The 27344-nt window shown below is 43.2% G+C and overlaps 3 protein-coding genes across 15 annotated transcripts in view; 2 read left to right on the forward strand and 1 right to left on the reverse strand.

Moving 5' to 3' along the window:
• Positions 1-819: 819 nt before the first annotated feature.
• Positions 820-9630, forward strand: casd1 (CAS1 domain containing 1). Of its 2 annotated transcripts, none has more exons than XM_080485098.1 (18): positions 820-2121; positions 3275-3371; positions 3609-3729; positions 4172-4216; positions 4315-4377; positions 4500-4544; positions 4662-4785; positions 5140-5354; positions 5583-6002; positions 6134-6223; positions 6302-6421; positions 6626-6782; positions 7698-7777; positions 7924-8025; positions 8161-8301; positions 8569-8646; positions 9012-9104; positions 9186-9630. In XM_080485098.1, exons 1-18 carry the CDS (start codon positions 1815-1817, stop codon positions 9453-9455), a joined length of 2568 nt encoding a protein of 855 aa, XP_080341224.1. In that variant the 5' UTR covers positions 820-1814; the 3' UTR covers positions 9456-9630. The 2 variants fall into 2 exon arrangements, with proteins under 2 accessions (XP_080341224.1, XP_080341225.1); XM_080485099.1 differs by having other exon boundaries at positions 4503-4544.
• Positions 9631-10835: 1205 nt separating this feature from the next.
• On the reverse strand, positions 10836-23169 carry sgce (sarcoglycan, epsilon). Of its 7 annotated transcripts, XM_080485100.1 has the most exons (13): positions 22997-23163; positions 21355-21465; positions 18031-18153; positions 17628-17785; positions 17151-17223; positions 15707-15905; positions 14741-14903; positions 14405-14619; positions 13903-13929; positions 13323-13511; positions 12904-12947; positions 11935-11972; positions 11316-11785 (listed from the first exon to the last, which is right to left on the reverse strand). In XM_080485100.1, exons 1-13 carry the CDS (start codon positions 23040-23042, stop codon positions 11735-11737), a joined length of 1437 nt encoding a protein of 478 aa, XP_080341226.1. In that variant the 5' UTR covers positions 23043-23163; the 3' UTR covers positions 11316-11734. The 7 variants fall into 7 exon arrangements, with proteins under 7 accessions (XP_080341230.1, XP_080341226.1, XP_080341229.1 ...); XM_080485103.1 differs by lacking the exon at positions 21355-21465; XM_080485101.1 differs by lacking the exon at positions 13903-13929.
• Positions 20797-27344, forward strand: part of ppp1r9a (protein phosphatase 1, regulatory subunit 9A) — a 51482-nt gene continuing 44934 nt past the window's right edge. The window contains exon 1 of one of the 6 annotated variants that reach the window (XM_080485097.1): positions 20797-20999. The gene's annotated coding sequence lies outside the window, so the exon portion shown is untranslated. Of the gene's footprint in view, positions 21000-25671; positions 26240-27344 lie in introns of those variants that run through there. The other 5 variants (XM_080485096.1, XM_080485094.1, XM_080485093.1 and 2 more) reach the window with 5 other exon arrangements.

The raw sequence follows: 27344 nt of genomic DNA on the forward strand, positions 1-27344 counted from the left end.
TTGAGTAAAGTTGATCTTGACACTTATCATGCTGCTTGCAGTCCAATTCATCACCACTTTGTAGCAGTGTAGCATGTTCTTATCAACGTGCAACACATCCAGGCTTTAAAAATACACGTCTGCAAGTTCTCTCAAGTTTATTAGGCATTAGTGTCACAAGCAGCATATATAGGTTTACCATGTATGTTATGTTTAAAACTGCAGCCTGTACTTAGCCTTCAGTAGCGCCGAGATAAGATTACAGATACATAATATAATTTTCAAGACAGCTAAAACCTCAATATGTGATCTTAAAGCAGCAATAACACATGGCAAATTTATTTATGTAGGGTTAACAAACCACATTTACTCTCATACCATATTGAGAGACTGTACATTTATCCTACACTATAACTTTGGCTGACCATATTTTAACAGATTGTATTGTACGTCCTTAAATTTAGTTAAAAAGTAATTTTATTGAGAAGTAGTTCTCCTATTTTTATGTGAATTTGAACTACATATACTAGAAGCAGTGTGCTGCAGTGCAGTGCAGTTTCCATTAAGCAGTTGGACCTCTCAAACCCAAACAGAATTAAAACTGGATTAATCTTAAGATTCAGGGTATGCCTGTTTTCTATAATGATCTAATGGGCCTTGTGCTTGGATTAAGAAGCACCACTGTCCTATTAACACAGAAAATTATGAGATAATTAGCTGGACAATTAAGAAAAAACAGCTTTATTTTCTTCTTCATAAAACCGTTTTCCATAATGAGACAAGATCATCATGTAAATTAAAAAAAAACTGCCAATTTTCTTTCTTTTTTTTCTTGTGAATGCAATACCCTTCAGTAGTTTCCAACCTAAAATGATCCTCAAAACTAAGCAATCAAATATCCTGTACTTTCTTCTTTAGACTAACTGTTGTGTTTTAATAAACCAACATTCTCCTGAAACCTCTCTTACGGCATTCTGTTGAAGAGTAATGTTTTTTTAACAAAGCTCTTTCTGAGCTCAGTTTTAATGCAAGCTGATTCCTTCAACCATTACAAAAACAAAGGTTTCACTATGACAGAGTTGTTAATCTTGATGTGTGCTTATGTGGTAGTGTTAAATATGGTATTTTGTTTTTACAGTAGTGTTTTATGTAGCAAGGCTGAGGCGTTGCCCTGATGAACTGGTCTGGCTGGCTACTTTTCTGATTCTCAGACATGACATGCTTTGGATTGTTGATGGTGATAGAGAAAGAGGCAATGTCAATAAACAAAGATGTGGAAATACAAAAGTTAATTATGCAAAGCTAGAAATCCATATTTTTGACTTGACAACACTACACAGAGAAGCCTTCTCAGCACCACTGAGAGTAATTTAACGTTTGTGGATCACGCACAAAATATTCCTCATGAAATCAGGAGTCACTGCCCTGTTGACAAGTCAAACTTACATTTAGCTTTGCCTGCCAAAAACTGACGCTGTTAAGTTATTTGTTTAAGTGACAATGTGTAAAATGCATTCCTTCACGTCTTTCCTAAGGGAATTAGTACAGTCGGTTCAAGTAAGCCCCACCTTCTTCAACGATCTAAGTTTAACGCTTTGTTTGTGTCACAGAGATCTTTGCACTTTACTCCCGTCTCTGTGATCGTCTATCCTGTTTCGCACGTTTTAAATTTCTGGCGTTTGCATAAACTTTTTTTTACTCTCGACTTTGAAGACATCCTGCGCCGATTCACTAATTTAAACAAAAATAATTAAAAAGAGGCTCCTAAAAGTTGTGAACTGACTTTTAACCGATTGGAAGGCGTAAAGGAGGTTTGCACCTGCTTCTTGGTATTGATGGCGAGTCAGCAGGGGGAGGCCGTGGGCCGGTCGGAGCAGCCGCAGCAGCCAAGGCAGACGGAGTTGGGGGAGGGGGTGTCGCAGCCGGAGCAGCCGGGGCTCGCAGATGGCGCAGGGAGAGAAGCGCCGCCGACAGACTGCACAGCTGCTTGTTGTCATGGAGGAGCAAAGATGGCGGTCCTGGCCTATAGCCTGGGCAAACGCGAAATAAATCAACATTTCACAGTGAGAAACGCCAAACTGATATCGCTGGTGCTCGTTGCTTTCCTCCTCGTGTTCCACGCGGCTTCGAGGTATTATGGAGGTGAGTGCTCTTCCGTTTGTTGAACTTGGTGAGGCTGCAGCCTCTCAAACACTTCACACACGCCAGTGCTAACGGCGGCTAAGCTCGCTGTGTGGATCTGCGGGGATTTTCTTGTTTGCGTGTTCTCTCCTCGCTGGTCTGCACAGTGCCGTTTTTCCCACATTTGCCAGTTTTATTTACAGAGGGGATGTCGAGATTGGAAACCCTGGTGCAGATTAAGACTGAAGTATGCCGCGACAAGCGTCAGGCGACTTTGTCCGTGCGGCTAGCTGCACGGAGCTAACTGTTAGCTGTGTTTACATGCTGTCAGAGCAGCACGCCGTGGCCGCGGTCACACTTCTCAGGCACTCTGTGCGTTGTTTACAGTGTACACCGGCATTGTTTACGACCATGACTCTGGTGATATTAGTCACCGAGTTACTAATTTCTCTACTAATTGAATGCTGTAGTTATTTAACATGTCACAGCGGTGAGTAACTGGTCTTGGTCATGTTTGTTAACTGATCCACCAGATAGTGTTGTCTTCACTCAATCTGCTTTGAGATGTCTGAATGAGAATATGCATAGATTCAATGTCCTCATTACTTAACCCCCCCCCCTCCCCAGGATGTCTGCTCTCTGCCAATTTTGCATTTCCTTATTGTGAAGACTTCGTGGCACAATAGGTTGGACGACTTGCTGTAGCAAATACTTGGACATGTATTGTTATGGCTACACTGATACTTATCTACAGGAGTATACTTTATATTTACCAGTTGTGCTGCAGTGAGTGGACTTTGTCCATGCCAGGAAAACTGGGAACTTGGTGTGCACACTGAGCAGCTGCTTTGGCCGAGGATGACGCTACATGCACAGCCTTCACACACGCCTGTTTCTATGGGTGGTTTCTGTTGCAGATGGCTCCATTCAATTTGTACACAAATGAATAGCTGGAGAGATTTCTGCTCGGACTAAATTGCTGATGGCTTAGTTTTGTACTGTGGCCCCAAGCAGAGGCATGCATTGAATGGCTTTTCATTCAGCACTGTCAAAAGAATTAGAGTACTATTAAGGCAGCAGGTTTCTCTCGTGGGCTGAAAAAAAAAGAACCGAGTGAAAGCAAGATAAGGGTCTTTTTTGTTTGGCCTTACTGGGGATTTCTCTGTGTCTCCAGGCGGAGACTCATGTGAATGGCTGCTGTCCAGAGGACGCTTCTTGGGGGAGAACGTATGGCAGCCTTATGGTTGCATGATGCACAAATACAAAAGCAAGTGAGTGACCCTAACCACAAAGATACTTTATGCAGCATTAATTCCAGTCTGTAGCAGAGGTGTATATACATGTGTGAGAGTGGCTGAGAATAAGAAGAAACTCAAGACTTTAGATCCTTTATGTAAAGATTATTTTAAAACAAGATCCCAGGTTGTTCTGATTTTAAAATACCGTACTATGATTCTAATCATCACATCATCGACCTCCTGTCCTCACCACTATTGTTTCCTTTACAGTGAAGCCAAAACCTGCCTCGCTGAGAAGCGAGTGACCTTTGTTGGTGATTCGCGAATCCGGCAGCTTTTTTACTCCTTCATAAAAATTATTGACCCTGGGCAAGGCGGGGACGGAATTCAGGTAATTTTCAAAAACAGCAAAGTTCGATTGATTTTTTAAATAAATAGCACACACAAAGGTTTGGTTTTGTGTCTCAGTCTTAAACATTTAGCTTGGATTGTTATTTTACTTTACAAGTGTGTTCTCAGTTGATTATAGAACATTCAGAATTTCACCTTAACTTTTTTGTAATTTGGGCAAATAAGAAGTCCTTCCTTCTTCCCCCCAGACACCTTTGAAATGTAATTATTGTGTTCATCTACATTAAGGCGTAAAGTTGTTGATACTAAAAAATGTTAAAACATCAATAAAAGACTAAATTGTTGCTCTAAAGGCCATAGAAAACTGAGAAATTGGATACAAAAAAACAATGCAGCAGTGTCTATTTTGGTTTTAATGTCAAGTGGGAATAAATAGTTACACTGGCTAACAGACTTTCTTTTTGTCTGCATGCTGCCTGAAGCAAAAGGACATTTACTTTGAAGAAAAGAGTCACTCAGTTAATGTGGTGAGCTATTTCTGGATTACATTTTGTCTTGTGTCATCATTTACTGAAAACATACTTTGATTGAAGTGTAAAGCAATAAACAATCTTATTTTCCTCAGAACTTTTTGTGGCACCCAGAGGCCAACAATTCAATGAAGGAGCGCCTGATATCATTGTCCCAGGTAAGTAGAGATACCAGGTTATGTTAGTAATGAGGGTGCTGCACTGGTAATTACACTCAGTTCCTGTTTGTTAAGGTTTGTTTGACTTTCTCTTCAGTGATCATTGTTTTAATGCCCTACAGGAGGCTTCCACCAAGCCTGATGTTGTCATCCTTGGCGCTGCCACAGTAAGTTCTATGTTTCTGTAGAAGGTACATTTTACAGTTGACAAATACATGCTGGTGGCTGAAATGTGTCAGTCTTAATCTTTGTTTTTATTAATTCAATGAATCTGCTTACCACAGTGGTCGATCAAGTTGAACAGTGGCAGCAACAAAGCCCTCCAGCAGTACAAAGTCAACCTGACAAGCATCGCTGTGTATCTGGAGAGGCTCGCTGACTACGGAGAGGTCTACTGGGCCCTGCAAGGTGAACTCAAGCTTCCCAACCCAGCCTCAAATTTTATGATCCATCATCTCGTTGCAGCAATTCATCTGTCACGCAGTGACTTCACTGACGTTAACCAAACAAGGATTTACACAGGACATCGTGTCTGCGTATCAACAGAGTGTTATCTTTTTTATATAACTGTCAACATTTAATCAAGACAACAGATATTGCTGGTTTGGCTTTGGAGAGTGTTATTCACACTGCTCTAAATTCCAAATGTCTCATTTAAACTCAACAATAAAATGTCAGCACGGTCACACGTCCAGTAAAGGCCGTTTATTTCATGCGTGCCCATTTCTCTTGTTTAAACTCCACCGTGACTCCATTGTGCAGACCCTGTAAATGAGGAGGCGTTAAGTGAGGCCAGGAAGACGATCACCAACCAGCAGCTGCAGCTGTACAATGAGGCGGCAGCGGACGTGCTCAATGGCAGCAAGCGTAATGGCCGCTCTCGGGTCAAGGTGCTGGCTGCATGCCGGCAGGCCGCGCTGGAGACAATTAGCCAGTCGGAAGACGGTTTGCACCTGCCTGAGGGCACTAGGGATGTGGTAAGGACTTCTATTGGTCTGAATATGTGAGAAACCCCCTTTTTACTGGCTCAAATTTAGGAAAAGAAACTTTTTGCAGACCAAATCCTTTCAGTTGGATTTCCTAGAGTGAAGTTATAAAAATTGCATTGAGTTGAAAACTTTTCAGTTGTTTCCTAGTTCCATTCAGTTTGATATGCAACCTCGCATCCTTTTTACTATGCTCATTCTTTCTTATCTTGTGGTCAGGGAGCGATGATCCTCATGAACTCTGTGTGCAACAAGCTACTGAGGCCCATCGATGGCTCCTGCTGTCAGACGTTGCCACCTCCTAACGTCCTCCAGAAACTGTCCGCGTGCTTCTTCCTGAGCACAGCTGTGGTCTTCCTGGTCCTTCATGTCCTTGGGAACAACCATCACCGCCGCCATGTGCCCCCCGACGTGGAGAGCCTGGAGGAGAAGAAACCAGCGAGCGCAGCTGCCCCCCTCGGCCTGAAGGCCTCCTTTCAGGCCCTCTGCAGGATGGGCATCATCATGGGCTATTTTTACCTTTGTGACCGAGCGGATGTGTTCATGAAAGAGCAGAAGTTCTACACGCACTCCACCTTTTTTATCCCGCTCATCTACATATTTGTTCTCGGAGTGTTTTACAGCGAGAATACAAAGGAGGTAAAACATTACAGCTCATTGAAACAGACTTATCGAAAGAGGAAATGAAATCAGGCTTACTGATGATATACACAGTAATTGAAACAAATTGTCATATTTTCATCAGTTTTTTTTTTTTTTCCTCTTTATAGACCAAACTACTTAACCGAGAGCAAACGGATGAGTGGAAAGGCTGGATGCAGCTGGTCATTCTCATCTATCACATATCTGGAGCCAGTGCAGTGAGTCCTCGATATGTCTTCTCCTCAGGGCTGCATGCAGTAACATTTTAAAGCCTAATGGTTGTTTGTGTCTTTCAGTTCATTCCAGTGTACATGCATGTGCGTGTACTGGTGGCAGCGTACTTGTTTCAGACCGGCTATGGGCACTTTTCCTTTTTCTGGCTCAAAGGAGATTTTGGACTTTATAGAGTTTGTCAGGTAACTGTGCGGTCAGCCACACCATTAATCTTTTAGTAATCATTGGCTGCAAACATTTACTAATCCCACAATTACTATTATTACTGTTTCATCGTTTCTAACCACCACTACATAAAACTCTTGACAACCAATACTTGTTCGGGAAGCTTTCTGAGTGGCAGGAGAGATGAGAGGATATGAGACCCGAGTCTTCTTCTTTCACAGGTGCTTTTCCGTCTCAACTTCCTGGTGCTGGTGCTTTGTGTGGTGATGGACCGACCATACCAGTTCTATTACTTTGTCCCTTTGGTTACCTTCTGGTTTGTCATCATCTACGCCACAATGGCCATGTGGCCTCAGATCCTCCAGAAAAAGGCAAACAGTAGGTGTTACATTTCTGCTTTTGACTTACTCTTAATATTCAAATAAATCAACTGCAACACTCGTTTAACTTATTTGTGTTGTAATAAGACAAGGCCAGTCTTTTTTCAGCACCATTCAGACACAGTGGTTCACAGGGAAATAAAGGACATACATTAAAATGAAGTGATGAAGAAAGGCACACAAAGGAGAATAAAATAAGTAAAATCTATTGTTTAATGGATAAGCTGATTGAATACCTGTTTTTGGTCCTGGTGTAAAAGCAGTGAGTGTGTCAGCAGTCCTCAGGTGTTCAGGAAGTATTTTCCACAGGTGAAGAACATAAGAGCTTAAAGCTGCTTCACCTTGTTTCTGCTGATTCTGGGAACATTTAGTGAACCTCTACCTGGGGACCTTAGGGGTCTGAATGTTTTATATTCTGTAGTAAGTAAGTCTGAGATGTATTCAGGTCCGAGACAATTCAAAGCTTCCAGCGCAGAGATTTAATCAAACGGGTCTATTGTGCTCCACCCTCTTTAAGAAATCCCAGATAAAGCACCGTCACATAAACTGCTTCAGGGACGATAATTAATCAGTCAGCTGATTAATGTCTGGTTTGTGAGAGATGTCAGTGTTTGCTTTGTGTCACCTTTAACCATTATCAGGCATATGAGGCATATTTGGCAACTTGTAAAGGGACAAACGCACAGAAAGGTTGGCACAGCCCGCAAGCGGGGCCCTATGCAGGCACCGCCCCGGCCCAGTCGGTTAAAAGGCCACACCAATGTTAACGAACCACAGTGCAGAGAAATTAGATTGTTCTGAGAAAAACTCAGATTTTGGTCAGCAACAGATTTGATTGTCCAGTATGGAAATACCCCTCAAAAACAACATGGCTAAGATTTTCAATGCACACCTATGGGTTTTTTCTCAACAGGCAGTGGCATGTGGCACCTCGGGATCCTGGCAAAATTACTGGTCCTCCTGCTGTTCATCTGCATCTTTGCCTTGTCACAGGTGAGTGAATTGCATGTTAATTACATCACTAGTATTTCCTAACATAGCGTTTATTGTCATTACAGGCTTTTGGGATTTTAATAAACAGAAGGATTGCTGATTACATTTTTCTGCTGCGTGCATAACCTTTCCCACTGTGCTTGCAGGTTGTTTTTGATAGCATCTTCTCTGTGTGGCCCATCACCAAGCTCTTTGAGCTGAACGGAAGCATCCACGAGTGGTGGTTCAGATGGAAGCTGGACCGATTTGTAAGTCAAATGTGTTTTGCTCTCGATGCACTCAAGTTTGGTCTTCAAGATTAAAAAAGAAAAGTGTTGGCCCCGTTCCCCACAACAGAGCACATGTTTGTCCTGAACTGGTTTTACCGCTCTGTTGTGCTCCAGGCGGTGATCCATGGCATGGTATTTGCCTTTATCTATCTGGTGCTGCAGAAGCGTCAGGTGCTGCTGGAGGGCAAAGGAGACGCTCTCTTGTCTGCCAAGATTTCCAACGTGCTCCTCTTCCTCTCTGTGGTGTCTTTCATCGTAAGATTCTGTCTGATTTCTTCTCAATTTGCCCCTACGGGATCATTACCATTCATGTGTACTCAACACAACATACAAAATGTGTATCTTCAACATCCACTCAGGACAATAGTCAAACAGGAGTGGTGTCGGCTTACAGCTCAGCCTGAGCAAACATTGTCTGCATGAGAGTCCTTGTTGGGTGTCGACTGTCAACTACAGTGTTGGCTTGAGGGCCAGTTAAAGACAAAACATGTGCTCAACTCCTCTTTATCCATGTCATTCCAGACTTACTCGATATGGGCCAGCAGCTGCAAAACCAAAACCGAGTGCAACGAGACACATCCATACGTCTCTGTGGTCCAGGTACTGTTTAGTTAGTTGTGTGTGTGTGATTGATTTATTTATTTTTTTAAAGTTTATTCAAACAGGAATGATGTTCTAGCATGAGCCAGCTCTGGCTAACAGTTGATCCTACTACTTAATCATAGTTTGTAATCCTTTGATTTAATTCAAAGACGGTATTATCCAGCTTGCTTAAAAGAATGGGTGTAATAACAAGGGAGCTGCCTCATTGGACAAACTGTGAAGCACCGATGCACACTGGGACGTTGTTTTCAGAAGGATCCTTCTGTCATTCTAACTCAACCGTCTCATAACGTCAGAAGATTAGAGTTTGATAATAAGCTTGTTGTCTCCTTGTTTGAGATGTTTTTTCTTATTGTTTTCAGATTTTGGCCTTCATTCTCATAAGGAACATTCCTGGCTACGCCCGCTCTATATATAGCTCATTCTTTGCGTGGTTTGGAAAGATTTCCTTGGAGGTAAGTGTAATCTATAGACAATGGTGTCAGGGGTTTGTGACAAATATTTTCCATTGAATATTGTGCATTTGTCTCCCCCAGCTGTTCATATGTCAGTACCACATCTGGCTGGCTGCAGACACGAAGGGTATTTTGGTCCTGATCCCAGGCAACCCGTCACTCAACATCATGGTCAGCACCTTCATCTTTGTTTGCGTTGCTCATGAGGTTTCCCTCATCACGAACGACCTGGCCCAGGTGGTCATCCCCAAAGACAGCATGTCCCTGCTGAAGAGGCTGGGCGCCATGGGGCTGGTCAGTCTGGTTGCACTGGTCTTAACAAAGGAAAGCCAGGCCAGACCCGGAGCCTGACGGACACGTCAAGATGGGAGTGGGGGGGTGTCTTGTTTGCTGGCCAAGCCGGAGCAGAGTTTGTACTCTTTGACAGCTGTGAAAGTCACACACTGAAGGAAAACAAACAAACAAACAAACAAAAAAATGCCCGGAAATTGAGAACTATTCTTCCTCTTTAGGTAAAAGTGAAAACTGTAAGAAAGAGTGGGGGGGGGGACTCGTAACGTTTACGTCAACTCGTCTCTGGATTTGAAGAACGCTTCTCAACAAAAAGGAAGTCCTCATCTCCAAATGTCCTGCTTGCTGTGTGAATTCTTGCAGCGTTTGCTTCCATTTAGTCAAAACACACTAATATTAAGTCTTCTTAGTGTCGTGGCTTCACTCTGGGAGGGATGACTGGACGCACTCTCCGTCCACATGGCAGCAGCTGAAGGTGGCTTCACTCAGGTGCCGACGCTCCGTAGACGACATATTCAGATATCTACTCAACAGTTATGTTTAAAAAAACAGCTGCATTCTATTATCAACATGACTGTACAGTATTTCTGTGAACTCGGAAGTAGTTTAGATATCTAAATATGCAACGTATGGACCAACAACTGGTTTGAGTGATTGGAAAGTGTCGAGGCTAAAGTTAAAAAAAGAGTGCAATTCAGAAATGTTTAAAAAAAAAAAATCATTTGACATATTTTTGCTAATGTTTTTGTGAATCATTTTAGAAATGTTTGCCTTGTTGAAAGGCTCTGTGGTCACCTGCTGTAGCTCCGATACTTGGTGATATGTACAGTATTTAATGATTTAAATTAAGCTTCTATTTTATACTTTTTTGGGGGGGAGGGGGGGGGGGCTTTTGATTTGTACTTTGCGCCCATGACTGCTGTTTGTGAAGGAAGTATGACAAAGACGATTTTATACTCTTCAAATGTCAGACGATCACCCGATGAGGTTTTTACACCAACCTGTCCTGTTGGCAGCAGCTCACTTGTTTTACATGGCAAAGCTCCAGCAGTGAATTCTCTCCTTTTCTGTTGCAGAAGCACCAAGTTGCACACACTCTTCTTTATATAGCAGCCGAATCCACAGACTTTTAGACTCATTGCCTTCGACGACAAGCTTTCTCCAGTGGCTTATATTCTCTGTACGTGCTCCGACGTACCGAGGGTCATACTCTTCCACCTGCAGCGACGGTTAGAAACTACTCGGTGAGCGCACTGATTAATATTGTACATCTTGTCGCTTGTTCATCCTCACGGCTATATAAAAGAGAGCACTTTTATGTTAGGATTTTTCTTTATGTCCAAGTACAATATCTAATGGGTTTAAAACACTACCAGTGCAGATACTGAATGCACTTCAGCACATTTTGTGGTGAGTCTGTTTTTTTTTTTGTTTTTTTTTGCAAATACTAAAACATTGTGATGCATACAGCTGTGAGACTCGAGCTGCGTTAAATCTGAATTTTGAATTGCACATTTCAGCTACAGGTGTTTTGAAGGTTGTGATGTCCATCATTCTGTTCATTTGTGCAGCTTTTGTTAAAAAGAAAAGGGTGGGGGTCCACTGTTCTGTTTCTTGTGGCTTCAGGTTATGTTCTCAGACTAGAAGAGAACCAAATAATTTCAGAATCCTAGGTAGGACCTCAGTGTGCAGATGAGAACATGTTGCCATTTGTGTTGCCGTGTGAAGTTTACTGATCTGTTTTCACATCTATTACTAAACAACAGTGATATGGTGAATTTGGTAATCATTTCAGGCCTTAATTGATCTTTTTGGTCGGGTAAAAGCAACAACTATTTATACTCCCTGTGCAGGGCCTCTTTGAAATATGTTACATGTAATTATTTGGTGATGTCCTAAAGAAATGTATCCATATTATTTATAAATGCCTTTATTCTGTTCATCAATAATACCTTCATAAAACGCGCCGTTTCATTTTCTTTTATGAGAAGAAAAACACACTTGGAGGCTTGTTTCATTAAGAATCCAAGTATTTCATGTTATGTGGCACATTACATAACACCAACACATGACAACTAAAGCATTTTCTATGTTAAAAGTCCCTTTTCTTCAAAGAAGTTCTGTGTGCAAAGCAAATGGATACAAACATTTATACAAATATTCCAAAATATTTTAAGGTATCTTTATAATCCGTTAAGTTCTTCTGTTCTCACTCTTTTACTCTTCAAGGTGTAAGTGCATAAAAATAATCAAACTTTTCAAACATGCAGTTTGGCACAAATGTTAAAAATAACGGTGATGTAGAAAACAAAAGTCAGCTGTGGCACTGATACTTCTGGTCATAAATTAAGTGCTTCGGCCACCTTTCTCTCCTCAGGAATACCATTTACCTGGGGGGGGGGGGGGGGGGGGGGGCAAAAAAAGATCATTTGAGATTCGTTTTCAAGAAAGCTGATAATTACATAGATGAGCTGAAATCACATCAAAGGTTAAGAGAAAATCCACATAAAATAACTCTCCATGACAAAAAAACACCTACCTCCAGCCTTCGAAATGTTGACATGACATAAGTATCTCCTTTGTTAGCCATGAACAGAGAGAGCAGCAGGTTAGTGCTTCATGCAGCTCAAGGGGGCGCTCACAAGGGGGCGCTCACATGCTGCTTACATGCCGCAGTTGGAAAAGCACATCTGGATGTCTGAATGTTTCAGAGTTGGCAATATTGAATATCTTTATGGTGGCTGAGGGAGGAGCATGCATGATGTTCATCATTAGCAATGATGCAGATCATGACTCAGTTTACATCATAGTTTTAAATCAGACACTCATGTTTGTGAATGAATGAAGATGAGTAATGGCCATGCTTGATTTCATACAAAAACTATGAATTCCATTTAAAACTTTTGTTTTTACGGACACTATGCCACTATTAATGTATGGCTAAAAATACTCTCATCTACTAAAGTTACTTTATTCCACGTTTAGATAATTTTTTTTAAATCAATATTAGCAGTGTAGTTGGTAGATTTATAGTAGAAATATGCAATAAGTAGATTGTGGGTGAATTCACTTCAAATCTCTTCAAGAAACAACATTTATATTAATACCCATGCAGTTATGTACAGACACTATGGTGCAGTTTTATTCACATGTCCAGTGTGTGCAAAGAGGTACATGCAACACACAACAACCAGCCATAACATTATGACCACCTGCCTCTGACAAGTCCCCGAGCCATCGCAGCTTTGCTTTTGTCTTGTTCAAATCCTTACACAATCCCTTGCTTCCTATACATCACCTTTGAGGACAAAATGTCCATTTGCTGCCTAATATAGCCCACCCTCACATAGGTGTCATGATAAAGAGGTAACCTGTGTTTTTTGGGGGTTTTGTTTTCACTTCCAACTGTCAGTGGTCATAATCTAATGGCTGATTGGTGCATTTATTGGTTAATAGCTGGAATGCAGATGAAATCAAACAGATTGTGACAAAGCAAAGGGGAACAAACCTGATGGCCGTTGCTGTGGTATTGTAATCTGGTTTTGCAGATTCCTAGAATCAGAAAACAACAATATGGTAAACAGATGTTCAGGTATAATGGCATCATGTGAATGCATGCTGTTCATATATTAACGCATTCTTCTGTTTCAAGCTCATTAGGGGAAATCATGCGACGGCCTCAACCTCTTAAGCTGTGGACTTGCTTTCAGCAGCATTAGCCGTAAATATGGCGTGGTGAGAGAGTGCTGCCAACGAGAGTAAATCTAAACGGCGTAGCTCTGATTTGAATTGACCGGGGTGCCTGTACGCGTCGCATGTCAGGGTCTAACAAGCAGAAGGTTAAATGAATGGTTGTCACATGTGCAACCTGAGCATGTTTATCCAGTTTATTCAGGTGTTTCCCTCCCAGCAGGTTCCTTTACTCACGCCTGGGTCTGCATCAGGGGCATGCTGGTGGTCTCATAGTTGTCAGGGTGGATCGGCGGCACCACCTCGCCACTGACTGGGTTGAAGACGGGCAGGGTAGAAAGAGGCCAGGAGATCTCTCGGTTCTTCGACATGCTGCGCAGCTCCTTGGTGGACTTCTGGATGGAGCTGTGGTGGACGAGCTGGATGCTGCAGAGGGGAGAGCGCTGTGAATTTGTATTGCAGCGACATGCTTGGCGTCCTCTCACCAAAAGCTGAGCTCTGCACTCGGTCCGTGCATGCACGTTAGAAATATAACATCCACCCTCCTCTACTGCTGTCATTTCTTTGCTTTGTTTGATTTGGGATGCAGGATAGGTAGGTATTCTTCAATCATTATGGTTCTTCTTCTTATTGGGATAACTCCCTACAGCTGGTCGTTTAAATTTTCAGCAGCCCACCTAATGAATGGACGTCCAACACACATATGAAGACATGAATGGAAATGAAACAGCCTTCAATGACAAAACTGCAAACCAAAGAGGGAGGGAACAGAAACGAGCCAAAATAAAGGAGAACACAGGAGAGGGAAAACACTTACTCTGGTGTTTGCATGTTTCTTTTTTCCCTAGAAACAAAACAAAATGGATGAATTAAATACTAATATTAATAGTTAAAGCAACATCTACACACAAATGACTGGAGGAAGACAGAGTGGTGATGGTTGTAAACACTGAGTGAAAAAGAGGAGGGCACGTCTCTCCCAGCCTGCCAACGATGAAAGAATGTATGACTGAATGAATGATTGTCCATGTTTGTCCATGTTATGGCTGCGAGTGGCAACGTTGAGACAAGACAACAATAACAAAAATCCTGGGACAGATAATGATGAGGAACTGAATACAAATGGACTAAACGACTGGATGGCGATGACAAGCTGCGGTCACGGTCCAGATTTCCCCTTTTCCCTGACACTGCTGATAGCTGGGCCCTTCCCTGACACTTCTGCCTCTTCTTTGGTTTTCAACACCTTCGCAGTTTCCATCAACTATTTTTCAGGGTGCACTATTGGCCGAGAAAGATAGAAGACCGAGCAAACTTACACCCCTTCCCGTCTGCAGCACATAGTGTAGCCGAGGATGAACATGAGGACGACTGCCACGGCGGCGGGAACAGCCAGGGTGACGAGGAAGTCGTTAAAGTAGTCCCGGCTCTTCAGAGACTCAGGTGGGGGGTTGTACTCCCCGAACTCAGGCAGAATCCCCGTACCTGGGTCGGGACGGGTAACATAAACCGGGACTACTTTGTTGATGTCAACCTGAAGAAAGCATCATTTCAGGATGAGTCAAAGATCCAGCAGATACGTGGTGATCGAAGTACAATGTTTATCTATTAATAATCCATTTTTCCAAGTCCTTTCCCAGAGCACCCTTCCTTACCAGAGAGATTTTACACCAGTCGATGTGAAACTGAGCTCTGAATTTCTTGTCACAGCTGATGACAGGTTCCATCTCCTGACTGCAGCGCAGCTGGTTATGTGGACTCTCCACCTCCCGCAGGCAGGACGAGAAGGGAACATCAGCTCCCACCATCACGTAAACGCTACAGAGGAGAGGATGATGAGAACACAGAAGAGAAGAGAAGCGGGAGCCACATTGTACATGTTTCTGCTGAGGCTTGTTAGAGTCAACACATTTCTCCTCCACTGAATTCTTCCCTTTCGACGCTTTTTCATCTCTCAAACCGTCAGCATGAATCTTTGATGCGAAACTTATGGCGCTCCATGTATGCTATTCCCTTCTGAACTCAGCCAGCTGACAGTGTCTGTCGGCACCGACGATAGAGTGTGTTCATCTAAGTCAGAGTGAAAGGAGGATCCCCAAGGCCCCAATTAGATAAAATGTCAGCGTGGTCTGAGTGGGCTGTGAAATAACTGCAATTTGTGTGATTTGCCAACGTAAAAGAGGTGGGGGTCACTCATGGAGGCATTCGCTAACTGTGGATAACAATAATTTGTCTTAACATTTAAAAAATATATATATATATATATATATATATATATATATATATATAAAATCACATATCAAAGCAAGTATGATTTGTATGCGACTTAAGCAAGTTAATACAATTCATGGAACATCTCTTTACACACAAAACCACACATTTTTTCTGAGCTGTCCAAACATCAATTCATAATACTAGAAGAATTGTGCTTGGAAGTGGAATACCGAAGAACCATGACCAGAATGTGGTCCAGGCAGGACGCCTGGACACAACAGTGGCTGGATAAAGGTAAAGACATACATGTGATGCAGAAACTCACTTTTATTTTCCAATAACCTGTATGTGAATGTTAAGTAAAGAAAGTGGAGGGGAAAAAACAACAATAATGCCGTGAGTCTCACCCTTCCTTCAGGTTGTTGATAGGCAGGGGCACGCGGCCGCCACGGTCCAGCGCGGAGGTAATGTTGATGGCGTTGAGCCGCTCGGGCTGCCACACGTTCTTCACCGCCCCCAGGAAGTCTCCCAGCACCTCGCTGGCCAGCATCTCTTCCACATTCATATTTCTGATGTAAAACTCTGCTTGGTAGGGCAGGGGGAACTCTGGAAATACAGGCCAACCACTTTATTAATGCTGCAGAGCTGACGGGGATTTCAGCGCTCTGTCCTGCAGACGCTGCCGTTCTGACTTATCCTCCTTCTGGGGCCAGATGGCAGGTGACATCACAGCATCAGGGCGAGTGATGCTACATTGACGCTGCGAACAGCTGCTGCCCGCTCCTCCGTCTCATTTCACGTTGCTGCATATGTACCATGACTGGTCAACAAGCCCGTGAACAAACATACAGATGTGGAGGATAATTGTGGAGAGGAAGGAGAACAGACGTTTCATGGCTTGACACACACAGATGTGGGACTGTGTTTACGTTGAAAAAAATTTTTTTGTATGCATCACTGCTATGTTGACGTCTCTCCCTATGCTTTCGATAAAAGTTAAATATACTGGGTTCACGCAAAAAGAAGTTATTTTCACGTTATCTTTTCTCATTTCATGTGCGCAAGTTACAATACTCTCTCTTCAATTCAATAAAATAGACATTTGTGTTGTAAGTATGAAGCTTCATAATGGTGATTATCAACAGAAGAAAAAAGTTAAGGCTCCACAGTGGTTGAGCCTAAATCCAGAGTGTGAATAAATTGCAGCTCCTGAGTTTGTTTGTCAGTTTTCTAGACTCTGCCTGAAGCAATAAAGCAGCACTCCAGGATGTGGCTGAGCTCCTCGATTGTTATCATCAAGTGAACGCCGTAAACTCGGGAATGGGACCTTCCCATCTGGTAACTATCCCACTAACGCAGCATCTGTCTCTCGTTCAGCCTCTGGGCTTGATCACTCTGATTAATAATTGATTAACTGGGTCTATAGAAATTGTATAGATGACCGTTTCATGTATAAGAAGGTTGCATTCACTCACTGATTGACCAAAAAAAAGATTATTGGTTGTTTTGGGTTTTTTTTCAGATTTTCGTGTAATAAATCCTCACAAAACTGGACAAACACCATCTGAGGCATTTGTGATGAAAGCTCCAGAAGAAGTCTTGTGGTGAGATTACTTCATCAACTGCTGACTCAAAGATCGACCAATAAACCTTCAATAATGCAACATGTTTGTTCTGCTGATGGTTCCTCAAGCTGACTGATTAGTTTCTGCATCATAAAGTAATCAAGGGTGACATCTTCTCCAGGGAGGGCGGTTGCACAGCCCGAGTAGCCCTCGGGGATTTAATCATGGAAGCTGCACAGTCTGATCTCCGTTTTTCACTCTAAGCTCTGGAACTGGCGCCTCTTACCTTCTGTGCCCATGATGTTTATGACCAAGTTGTGCCGCGCTGTCTCGAAAGTGCGTCGGTTATAGGCAGTAATCTGCAACACACAGGGGTGAAAGTTTAAGCCCAGATCAGTGCAGCTTATATAGCAGCAGCTCTCTGGACAAGGCTGAGCCCGACACACCAGGCGGGTTCTGTACCCAGCTGAGGCGTCATATAGGAGCACATGTGCCCGGTTGGAGAAGCTAAGCCGTTTGGGAAAGGAATTTCTACAGTAGCTTATGGGGGACAAAGAAAGCATAACTAAACCTGATGGAATTGAAGTCTGAGGATTTAGACTGTGGCATGGTCCTATACTGCTTTTCAAATACATACAAAACCAGCTGGGTTCAGTAATTCAGCTGAATTACTGCAAAAATTACTCAATTGCATGTGTTCATTTTACAGTCCAGCCTTTACCCACTTTAGCACTTCCAGTTCGCAAGTGGTCCCACTACCCACCTCTATGACGGTGGATTTGCCAACGTGCTCTGCGGTGGGGGAACCGTACAGCACGCCATCGCTGTGCGACGTCCTCTGGATGTAGCGCAGCCAGCCCGGCCTATCGGGGTAGCCCATCAGGTTGGTGTTGAAAGTGATTGGATCGTTGCTGGCATCACCTGGACACAGCGATTGTCATGAGAGATGGCCTGATGATTTGTTACGGCCCGGAACTAAGCCCATAACGTGCATTTAGACCCATTAAGTGAAGAGCGCGAGTGTTGCCAGGAGCAGCTGAACATTTCCTTCCAGTGAAATATGATGCAGAGACAATGCACTCCAGAGTTTTCTACAGTGGTTGTGCCAATGACTTGCAGGGCTGTACGTCAAAGAGGAGAACAAGCAAAGGTGGTTGGGGTTGTACCTGACTTTGGGTAAGGGGGGAACTCCCCTTTAAAGTGCTCTCTTTCCAGAACGTGGACAAACAGCACTCCTGCAGACGGGTAGACGTTACGCTCTGCGTGCGACCTCGACAAGATGGTGACCACTGAAACACAAATTTGGAAGACAATAGGTTTCTGACCTCATTTTTGATTCTGTTGAGCGGCATTCATCATTACTGACCTGACAGAAATAATTACTGGAAAAGACTAGAAGGCATTAAGCTAATTCACACTTTGGATTAATGGTGTTGCAAGGAGAGATTTGTCTTTTTTTTTTTTTTTCGCCTGTCTGCGACATTTTTAGAGAAGGTATTGGCAGCACACAGTGATAAGATAAAGAAACAACCAAGTACGAAGGGAAACAACTCACATCATTAAGCTGCGATCTTGAATATGGGGGGAAATCAAGCCGCTAAACAAAACCACTGAAAGGTAGGTCTGGATAAAAGCAGCAGTTTTGAGAGTCATTGGAATAGCACCAAGTTCATTTTATTCCCTCCCCGCACTCAAACTCCATTAGGCTCTTTGTTTAGCCTCACTCCATTTCAAACACAAACATTTAGTCTTTATTTGTAAAGGGCATCACTTGGAAAATGGCAGTCCCTTAACAAAAGTGTGTCGAGTCAGGCTGCAGGTGATTTACTCGTCTCTGTTATTCTCTTTCACCAGCAGCCTCCCCGTCCCGCTTCTGCTTTCACTCCTCTTCTATCAGACGTTGCACCACTTCTGCCCTGCATTTCTCTGCTCTCACTTGTTTCTCCCCCTTCTCTCTCCCACAGTGGGTGGGAACTCCATTTTTAATCACCATGGGAGATTGTGAGTGAGAGTACATGGGAGAAGGGAAAGCGGAGGGAGGGAAGTGAGGATGTGTGCCATGAGAGGAATAGGAAGCCAGTTTGAACTGTCCGTTGCCTGCAGACACACAACTCCAGACGCGTTAAGGAGCTAGGAGACAGCCTGGGAATGCACTGTGTGTGTATATATATATATATATATATATATATATATATATGCCTTCCTGCAGGCAAACCGATGCTAAACTTGACAAATTCTACCTCCTTTATAATCTACTTATTAGCACAAAATCAGAACATCCTCCACCATCACTGGTATGATCCCATTAACCATTGCTCGTTACTGTGAGCCCTCTGTTTGAACAGAAGCTGATTTTCAAGTAGAATCCCCTAAAGAGAGTAATCGAGCAGGATTTACATTTTAAATCCATGATAAACGGAAGTCGGTATGGCAGTTTGGCTCTTATCTATTACCAGGCAGAACAAAGGGGTTCAGGAAGATTAGGTGACACGGTAAGCTGCTGTATATCGAGAAACTCAACATCCACCCGGCCAAATGGCCTGACTGCCATCTAAGTGAACAGCTGAGCTGCGAGAATGGCAACGTCATAAAACAGTCCCACATGTACGGTAAACTGGGGTCGCTAACAGAGATGCTGAACGGGCACATATGTCCAATGTCCCCTCGGGGCCCAGTCACAGCCAGATACAATCAATAGTATTTAGTGGCCACAAAATGCAGTGTTACTTGAAACAGCCTGGGGTTATATCCACCACATCACCTTTCAGGGAACCACCTGGGCGTTACTAATCCACCTTGCTGCACCCGTAGCATTTGGATCTGGGCTATTCAGAGAGTGGCAAAAAAGGAAAACCTCATTGAGTTTCTGCAGAGCAGCTTCTCCCTGATGACTCAAGTCGATCCACAAAATCCCGCTCTGAATTCACGACCTCAGATTCTATTATCTGACCCACTGAGCCTCATCAATTCCTCACCACACAAAGGACCACTTTGAGACTCTCCGGGTCAAGGTCAAACACCGGCTATTCTGTGGTACCCACAGAGCAATTGGATGGAGCGCAAACATTCGTGAAAGGCTGCGAGATGAGACGGGCAGAACGACCGCGTGTGGCCAGGTGGCCACCTGATAGTCTGAAGATTAAAAAACCCACTCTGGGAGGTGAACTGTGTTTTAACGCATCCACGATAAATCTCAGATTTAACAACAATATTCTCCCTCATCTTTCTTGTGGGCTTCCTCCTGTTGTTTCACGTGGTTGACTCGGCTTTCAGCTCCATTTCGAGCTCAGCAGGTGTAAATAAAGATCACTGTCTTAACAACAGCAAAGACCCGCTAATAGCATCAGATCTGCTTATTTGTGGCGGGACGACTTTGTCCTGGGCCTTCTCGAGCTGATGGCCTGCAGCTCTCTCACTGTACACAATACATCACCAATTAAAGGTTAATACTAAACTGTCCACTGCGCACTTATCCTGATGGCATTAGTTACAAATACAGACGCAGGGAAGTTCTGTATGATGGCTCCTACAGTGGACCTCTACGTACTTGGCTCAGATACACAAAAAACAAACGCAAATAACTTGTAATATTGAAGCACAAACTTTTTGAAATGGTTGCTCATAAATAAAGAGAATCACTAACAAGCCCTGGGGCGATGGTGGAAATGGATAACTAGATTTTATGCTTTTCTGCACTGACCTTGGACCGGACTGAAGCATGAGGAGTGATGACTTAGTTTTAAAATGCCACTGGCAACATATAGGAGGAGAAGAAAGAAAAAAAAAAAGCCCTCCCTTGTCCTAATGGCTCCAGCTAACTGAGGCCTCTAACTAGCTGGGGCAGAGACCAGAGGAGGTTGTCCATTAGTTCTGTTGAGTCAGCTTCATAGGCACATGTAGTCTGGGTCAGGAGGAATGCATGTGCTCCTTTGGGGTTTTGTGGGGAAGCGTAGACAAGGATCGCTACTGTTTGGATGGAAGCGCCGGATTTTTGCCTGTGATGAGCTTCAGCCTTGTTGTTTTCCACAGAAGCATGGGAGTAAAAGTGTTCGCTGCTACAACATATAGACGGCGATGGATCGCGTCTCAGAACGGAAGAAAAACAACCAGTTTAATCTTCCAACTCTGTATCAAGGTGAGCAAATGACTTATTCCTCTAAACTGATGCTATCCAAAAAATAGATTTAAAAATGTGCACCATTTTTCAACCAAGGATGTGAAGTAATAGCAGCATGTTAAGAAAAGTAAACACACATAGTCATTGTTAATGATTCAGAGTGAATGCTAACTCCAGAAAGTGAGGCATTTAAATGAGATTGAAATTCAGGAAGCTCCAAACGAAAGTGGGCCACATCTGAGGGACAGCAGACAGCTCAAAACAAGAATGCCAGTATTAATGGGGAACCAGCTGAGCGTGTCACTGTGTTATGACAGGGGGGAGGGGACAACGGGTCCACACATGAAGTGCACCACTGCACACACACACTCACCATCTTTGTACAAGGCTGTTCTCTGCTTCAAGGCCATGGATTGCTCCATGCGGACATTTCTCTCATGCAAAGCGCTGCCTTTCGTATCATAGCCATGCACAGTGTGAAAAACTGGATCGACGAAATAAAAGGGATGGACAAAGCAAGTCGTGCTGTTCAACAGACATTTGAACATAATGCCTTATTGCTAATCCTACTAATGAAATGTCAACAGATATTAGGACAATGGCAAACATTAAAAACGGCATATGCACGTGATTGGAACAAAAGAATTGTACAATGACAACAGAATGAGGCATTATTTATGCTTTTGTTGAAATATAAGTTGCATGGAAACCAACGACCGCTTCTATTTGTTGTGGTATTACCATAGAGACAATAAGAAACCCTGTGCCAGATGGGCAGGGGGGCGTGCACATTTCACAGAGTCAGAAATGCTTTCTGACCCTGGAGAAATGTGTTTGGCTCTCTTATAATCTGGCTCACCAATGAAACACTGCTGTACATTAGCAGACATGACTGGAGTAAACTAGTTTTAGATGTTTCCCAAGCAGAAGTATTTGTCATTCATGAAACTGGGTACGAGTTGCATGGTGAGCCAGTTCAAGACTCTTCCTATGCCCAGTTGGATTATGGGTTTTCTGTTTGGAGTTTGTATGTTCTCTCTTTGCATCCTTGTGTTTTCTCTGAGTACATTCAAAGAATTATGAGTTTGAGGTTGACTGGGAACTATAAAGTTGGTCATAGGAGTGATTGCTATGGGGATGTGCTACAAACCCCCTGTTAGGGAGACAAGTACAAAATGAGTTAGGGAACTCAAAAAGGTTGAAAATCTCTGCCAACCCTCCAATGGGCATGTATCCCTGGTTTCTTATAGTTTATGAAGCAAACAAATGTGAAAAAAACCAAGAAAACAATCTCCCAGCTAACACAGAGTGAAAGTCATCAGTTAATCCAATACACATCTTACACTGTGAGAAAGTGAGAAAAATCATTTCAGCAAGAGTGAGAACATGCAAACTCTGTGTACAAATTGGGCTTTACAACTAAAATACTAAGCATAAGTTCACATTGCCAACCCAACAAAACAGATTATGATTTAATAATAAGATAATTGGCACAGAAACGTACAACAACCTCACTTCTGTATGAAATGTTTTGGTTTTTCCAAGCAGCTACCACTTCCGTTTATTTGTCTTAGGTTGAGGTTTTTAAAGAAATATATACCATGTACTTAATAAACCGGTTACAGTGATACAGTGATATGTAGCTGTAATACATAAATTGGTGTCAGTGACAAGATTCAACATACTGCAGCGATGTTTGAAATTAATAATCTACCTGCACAGGTTTGAGATTAACTCGAGCGTCACAGAACAGCTGGGCAACATAAACACAGGCCGGTGGAAATTAACGTGAAAACAAATGACAAACGCATCGAATCCAGATGGGTATAAAAAGTGGGAAACTGCTGTAAAAACGCTTCGTATAACGGTGCAGCTGTCACTTGGTGGCCATTTTTCCAAATCTCCTCCTCCTCAGCCTCTCTGTGGAAAAACTGAGCATCCAGCTAACGGCTAACTAGCATCAACGGGGAGCGCGTGGACGTTTGCCGATATCTCCGAGGTTGATCGATACGTACCGGCGGCCAGCCACACCGCGGCAGCTGCAGGGGACATGGTGAGCATGGTTGGTCCTGGATCTCACATGAAAAAGCCGGGTTTTGTCCCCCCCCTCAATCTAAACGCCAGTGTGTTTGACAGCCATAAGCATCCTGCAGCATTCCTCCCTCCGCCTCCTTCCTTCACTGGAAGCAGCTCGGCTTCCCATTGGCCCGACATCTGGGTGGAAAAACATGGTTGTCTCGTAAAAGAAAAAAAAAAAAAAAAAAACATGCTATGAATCCGAATAGGAGCACCACGCCTTTACAAAAATGTTAGAGTGATGTTATTCCAGTAGTTGACTTGGCTCCTCGTGTCTGAGAGGATCTGTGATGCATCCATCCATGTTTCCTTCACACTTCTGCAGCTCTTGTGACTGCTGTTTTCATTCTTCTTAAATATTGCACCACACATTAAGATGACAAGGACAGAGGCACTGTCACCTGGCCCAGATTTGACCTCCAATGCACAGCTGTAAGAGGGCAGATGCATGTTTGGAAAAGTCTTGCCCCAATCTGTCCAGACCCCCTGCAGAGACAGTCCAAGCTGACAGATGGCCATGTTTTGGCTCCTTGGCTCCCATTCAGGTCTGCTTAAAGGACTTCAGGACCCTGAATTCACCCCTCTTGCTCCTTGAAGTGATCTTCACTAAGGGGGCTCTTTGATCTTACAGAAATGCCACCTAATTCTTGCTATCATACTGATGGTGGGTCCCGAGTGCTCGGCGTTTGATAAATTCGTACTTGAAGTCGGGCTCTTGGCTTTCGGTGGTGATCAACACGATGCCATCCATCCTCTGTGCTCTGCAGTGTAGCTGTTTTCTTCTTCCACCCTCCCTTTTATCCCCTCAAGATTATTTTTAGGTTGCCTAGCAACATCTTCATACAGCCTCTTTGGAACAAGTATGACTGTAACACAACAATCGCTATAGGTCTGTGCATGATGCACAGTACTGGCACGAGCCTCCGGGGTTGGAAAATGTGTATTAATTTGGTTCTCATTTGAACTTATTTCAGTCCAATAGCTTTGGGCTTAGCCTGCAGAAAGTTTCAGTTCAAACAGTGAACTGAGGCAAAATACTGAATACTCACTGTGCTTTGGAATCTCATGTGAAGGGTCATAGTTTTAAAAATAGGATCTTTTAAATAGAAATCAATAAATATGTGAAACATTACTGCTATACATTGAACCATTTTCATTGTAAATGGTTCAACAGCACATAGTTTAGAGGATTATGTGCTCAGACCTATTATGTGTGGGTGGCAGATAAAATGAGGCTATAATACTTCATTCCGATGTATCAAGAAGGCTTTGATCTACAACATTTCTCAGCAATTTATTCATTTAGAATAAACTACTCTGTATGTTTGTTTACCCAGCATGTCTTATATAAATTCATTGACTTCTTTGTGGGGGGAAAAAATGTAACATTCTGTAACACATCCAAATCAATGATATAACTGGGCTGTTTGTGAAAATAATCTCCCATGTGAATGTTGACAAAACGTCCCTTTTTTTTTAGCTCTTTATCACATGAATTAAATCCTGAGCGTTCTGATGTCTGTTGAGCTTAAGTGATCAGGCCAAATGTTTAAAATAGTTTCTGATAGCCTGCAGGCATGAAAATCCTTAAGTCTGGTGTTCAGATGAAAAAATGCATTAAAAAAAAAAAAGGAGAGAAAAGCCTTTGGTCTTGCTGGAGGTATGAGACAACGCTAATCGTTCCAGGTGATAAATTGACTTTACACTACATTTGACTTCTATCCACTTAGCATGGGTGGAGGTAACAAATATGACTTTCGTTTAAGTATTTCTGTGTGTATTTTTTAGTAATTTTACTCAGACTCATAAGTCACTACTGGGACTGCAGTGTCGGGGTTTGCACTTTCTTAAGGTCCCCGGTTCAAGTCCATGCATTTCTGTGTGGTGTTTGCGCGTTCACCTTCCATGCTTTCTGAGTATTACAGTTTCCTCTCACAGATGGAATTGCTATTCAGTAGCGTTTTGGATTGAATAAGTTTCTTCTTCTTTTTTTTTTTTTTCTTTTTTTTACAGAAGAAAATCCTTGCATTTTATATTTGTTTGCCATCCATCATCCATCTTCTGTACCCCTCTATTCTTTTAAGGGTAGCAGGGTGCGAGAACCAATCCCAGCTGGGTGAACACATGGTACACACTGGACAGGTCAAGGGGGTCAAGGGTCTTGCTTAGGGAGCACCAACCTGTCCAGGGTGTCCTGCCCTCACCCCATGAACCTAAACAGGATAAAGTAGATTAGAGGATGGATGGATGGAGGGACCAGGCGATCAAATGCTTGTAATAAAGAAATTATTGAGAACACTGCTGGGCACTTTCACTAAGCATTTGCCCAACCACACTAGTATTAGTAAATAAGCAAAAGCAATGCAGTGTAACATCAGTTGCACAAAATGACATATTGTTTTTCTTATCTTTTCACCTCTGCCACCCATATTGATGGACATAATGTTCTTTCTCATTTGACAGAGGTTAAATTATTTCTAAGTTAAATCAAACACAGATGTTTGGTCCACACACACACAGACGAAGTGAAGTTACTGTGTGTGCGTGTGTGTGTGTGTGTGTGTGTGTGTGTGTGTGTGTGTGTGTGTGTGTGTGTGTGTGTGTGTGTGTGTGTGTGTGTGTGTGTGTGTGTGTGTGTGTGTGTGTGTGTGTGTGTGTGTGTGTGTGTGTGTGTGTGTGTGGTATTTAAACCAGACTGCAGCTCGCTGACTAGAGACCCCCTCCGCGCAGCAGATTATCGGACCGAACCATTGCTGCGGTTCAGGTTTTAACACCTGTCACATGAGGCTTTGCGCTCGCAAATCGCCGGCTATCGTTGCAGCTGAGCGGCTGGAGTCGAGTTGCCCCGTAGACGTGCCTCGGACGGCTCGGTCCTGCAGACGCCGCCACGGCGCAGCTCCCGGTGAGATGAGCCGCCAGACCGCGCCGCCACCCCCATTGTGCGCCTGGCAGCATCACCCGCTGCCTGCAATGGCGTTGGAGCGGCTCTAGTAGGTCCAAGCGTTCTCTACAGTGGAGAATCCGTCCCCGGACTATTCACCAGTAGCGGAGATGAATTGCTATTTTTGACAGCTTTTTTAATTTATTTATTAATTTATTTTTATTCACCTCAAGTTTGCTCCCCTCCCTTTTGGATTACAGTTTATTTATATCGCGTCCAGGCGAAGCCCGGATCCATGAATGTAAGTCCTGACTCTTTTGTTTTTGTAACAGTGGAGCAACATCGCTGTGCTCGGTGTTTAACAGTTAACTTAGTCCCCCTGCAATCACCGGGGAGGGGGAGCAATCGGTCCTCTGTGCCCGGTCCCCTTGCAGAAATTGTGCAGGAGTGGGAATGTAAATAAATACGCCTTGAAACGGCGTCGGGAGGGAGAAACCTGAGCTGTCATGTTCAGTGCGGTGTGGCTGATGTGCGCCTGTTTGTCTGATCCCACTGACACAGTGTTCAAGCCGCATGTTTATCCCCGCATCTTTCACCTTTTACTGTTATTGTACGGATTATTTTCAATGCAATAGCCCCCAAAGCATCACAGCATGCTCTCGACCTCAAATAGTGAGTGCAGAAAGAAAACAAATCCCACATAGGTGGTAACAAGGAGCAGCAAGAGTCCAGCATGGTGAATAATAAATACTGGAGCAGGACATTTAGGTTGGAGTCAGGGATGCTGTTGCTGCTGCATCCACAGCTCCCATCCAGGCTGAGGGTTACAGCACAACTTAGGTTAATGGATTTTCTGTGTCCCAGATGAATGTCTTTTTTTCTTTAATCTCAGCTTTATTGTGTCATATTTCATCTGCCTTTGTATGCCTTTCTTAACAGCATTAAACATTAATGCTGTTATGTATGGAATATTTACCCACTATAGCTTTCCATCTCACTTTAACATCATATTCTAATAAGCAACTGAATTTTTTTAACTATATTTCTGGGGGTATAATCAGCAAACATATCAAAACCGATTCAGCACTCTCTCTTTACAGTGAAGGTTGTTACTGCCATGCACGCACATGTTTAAAGGTTGACATTTAGTTAGAACCACTATAATGTCAGCGATGGTTTACAGAACCGGGGGATGTGTTAGTGTTCAAGGGTCACAGCTTACTATAGAAAGAACAGGGAGAGGGGGCAGGAAACAGAAAGGAGAAGATGAAAAGAAGTAGGAAGCAGACATATATTCTACTGCAGAGCACCATTTTAAACAAAAAACCACAACTCTTTACCGTGTCTGCTGTTTGTTTCCTGTCGAATGCAATTGAATGCACAGTATAATGATAATGCTCATGCTG

This window comes from Lipophrys pholis, assembly GCF_963383615.2.
Source record: "Lipophrys pholis genome assembly, chromosome: 17".
Lineage (NCBI taxonomy): Eukaryota > Metazoa > Chordata > Actinopteri > Blenniiformes > Blenniidae > Lipophrys > Lipophrys pholis.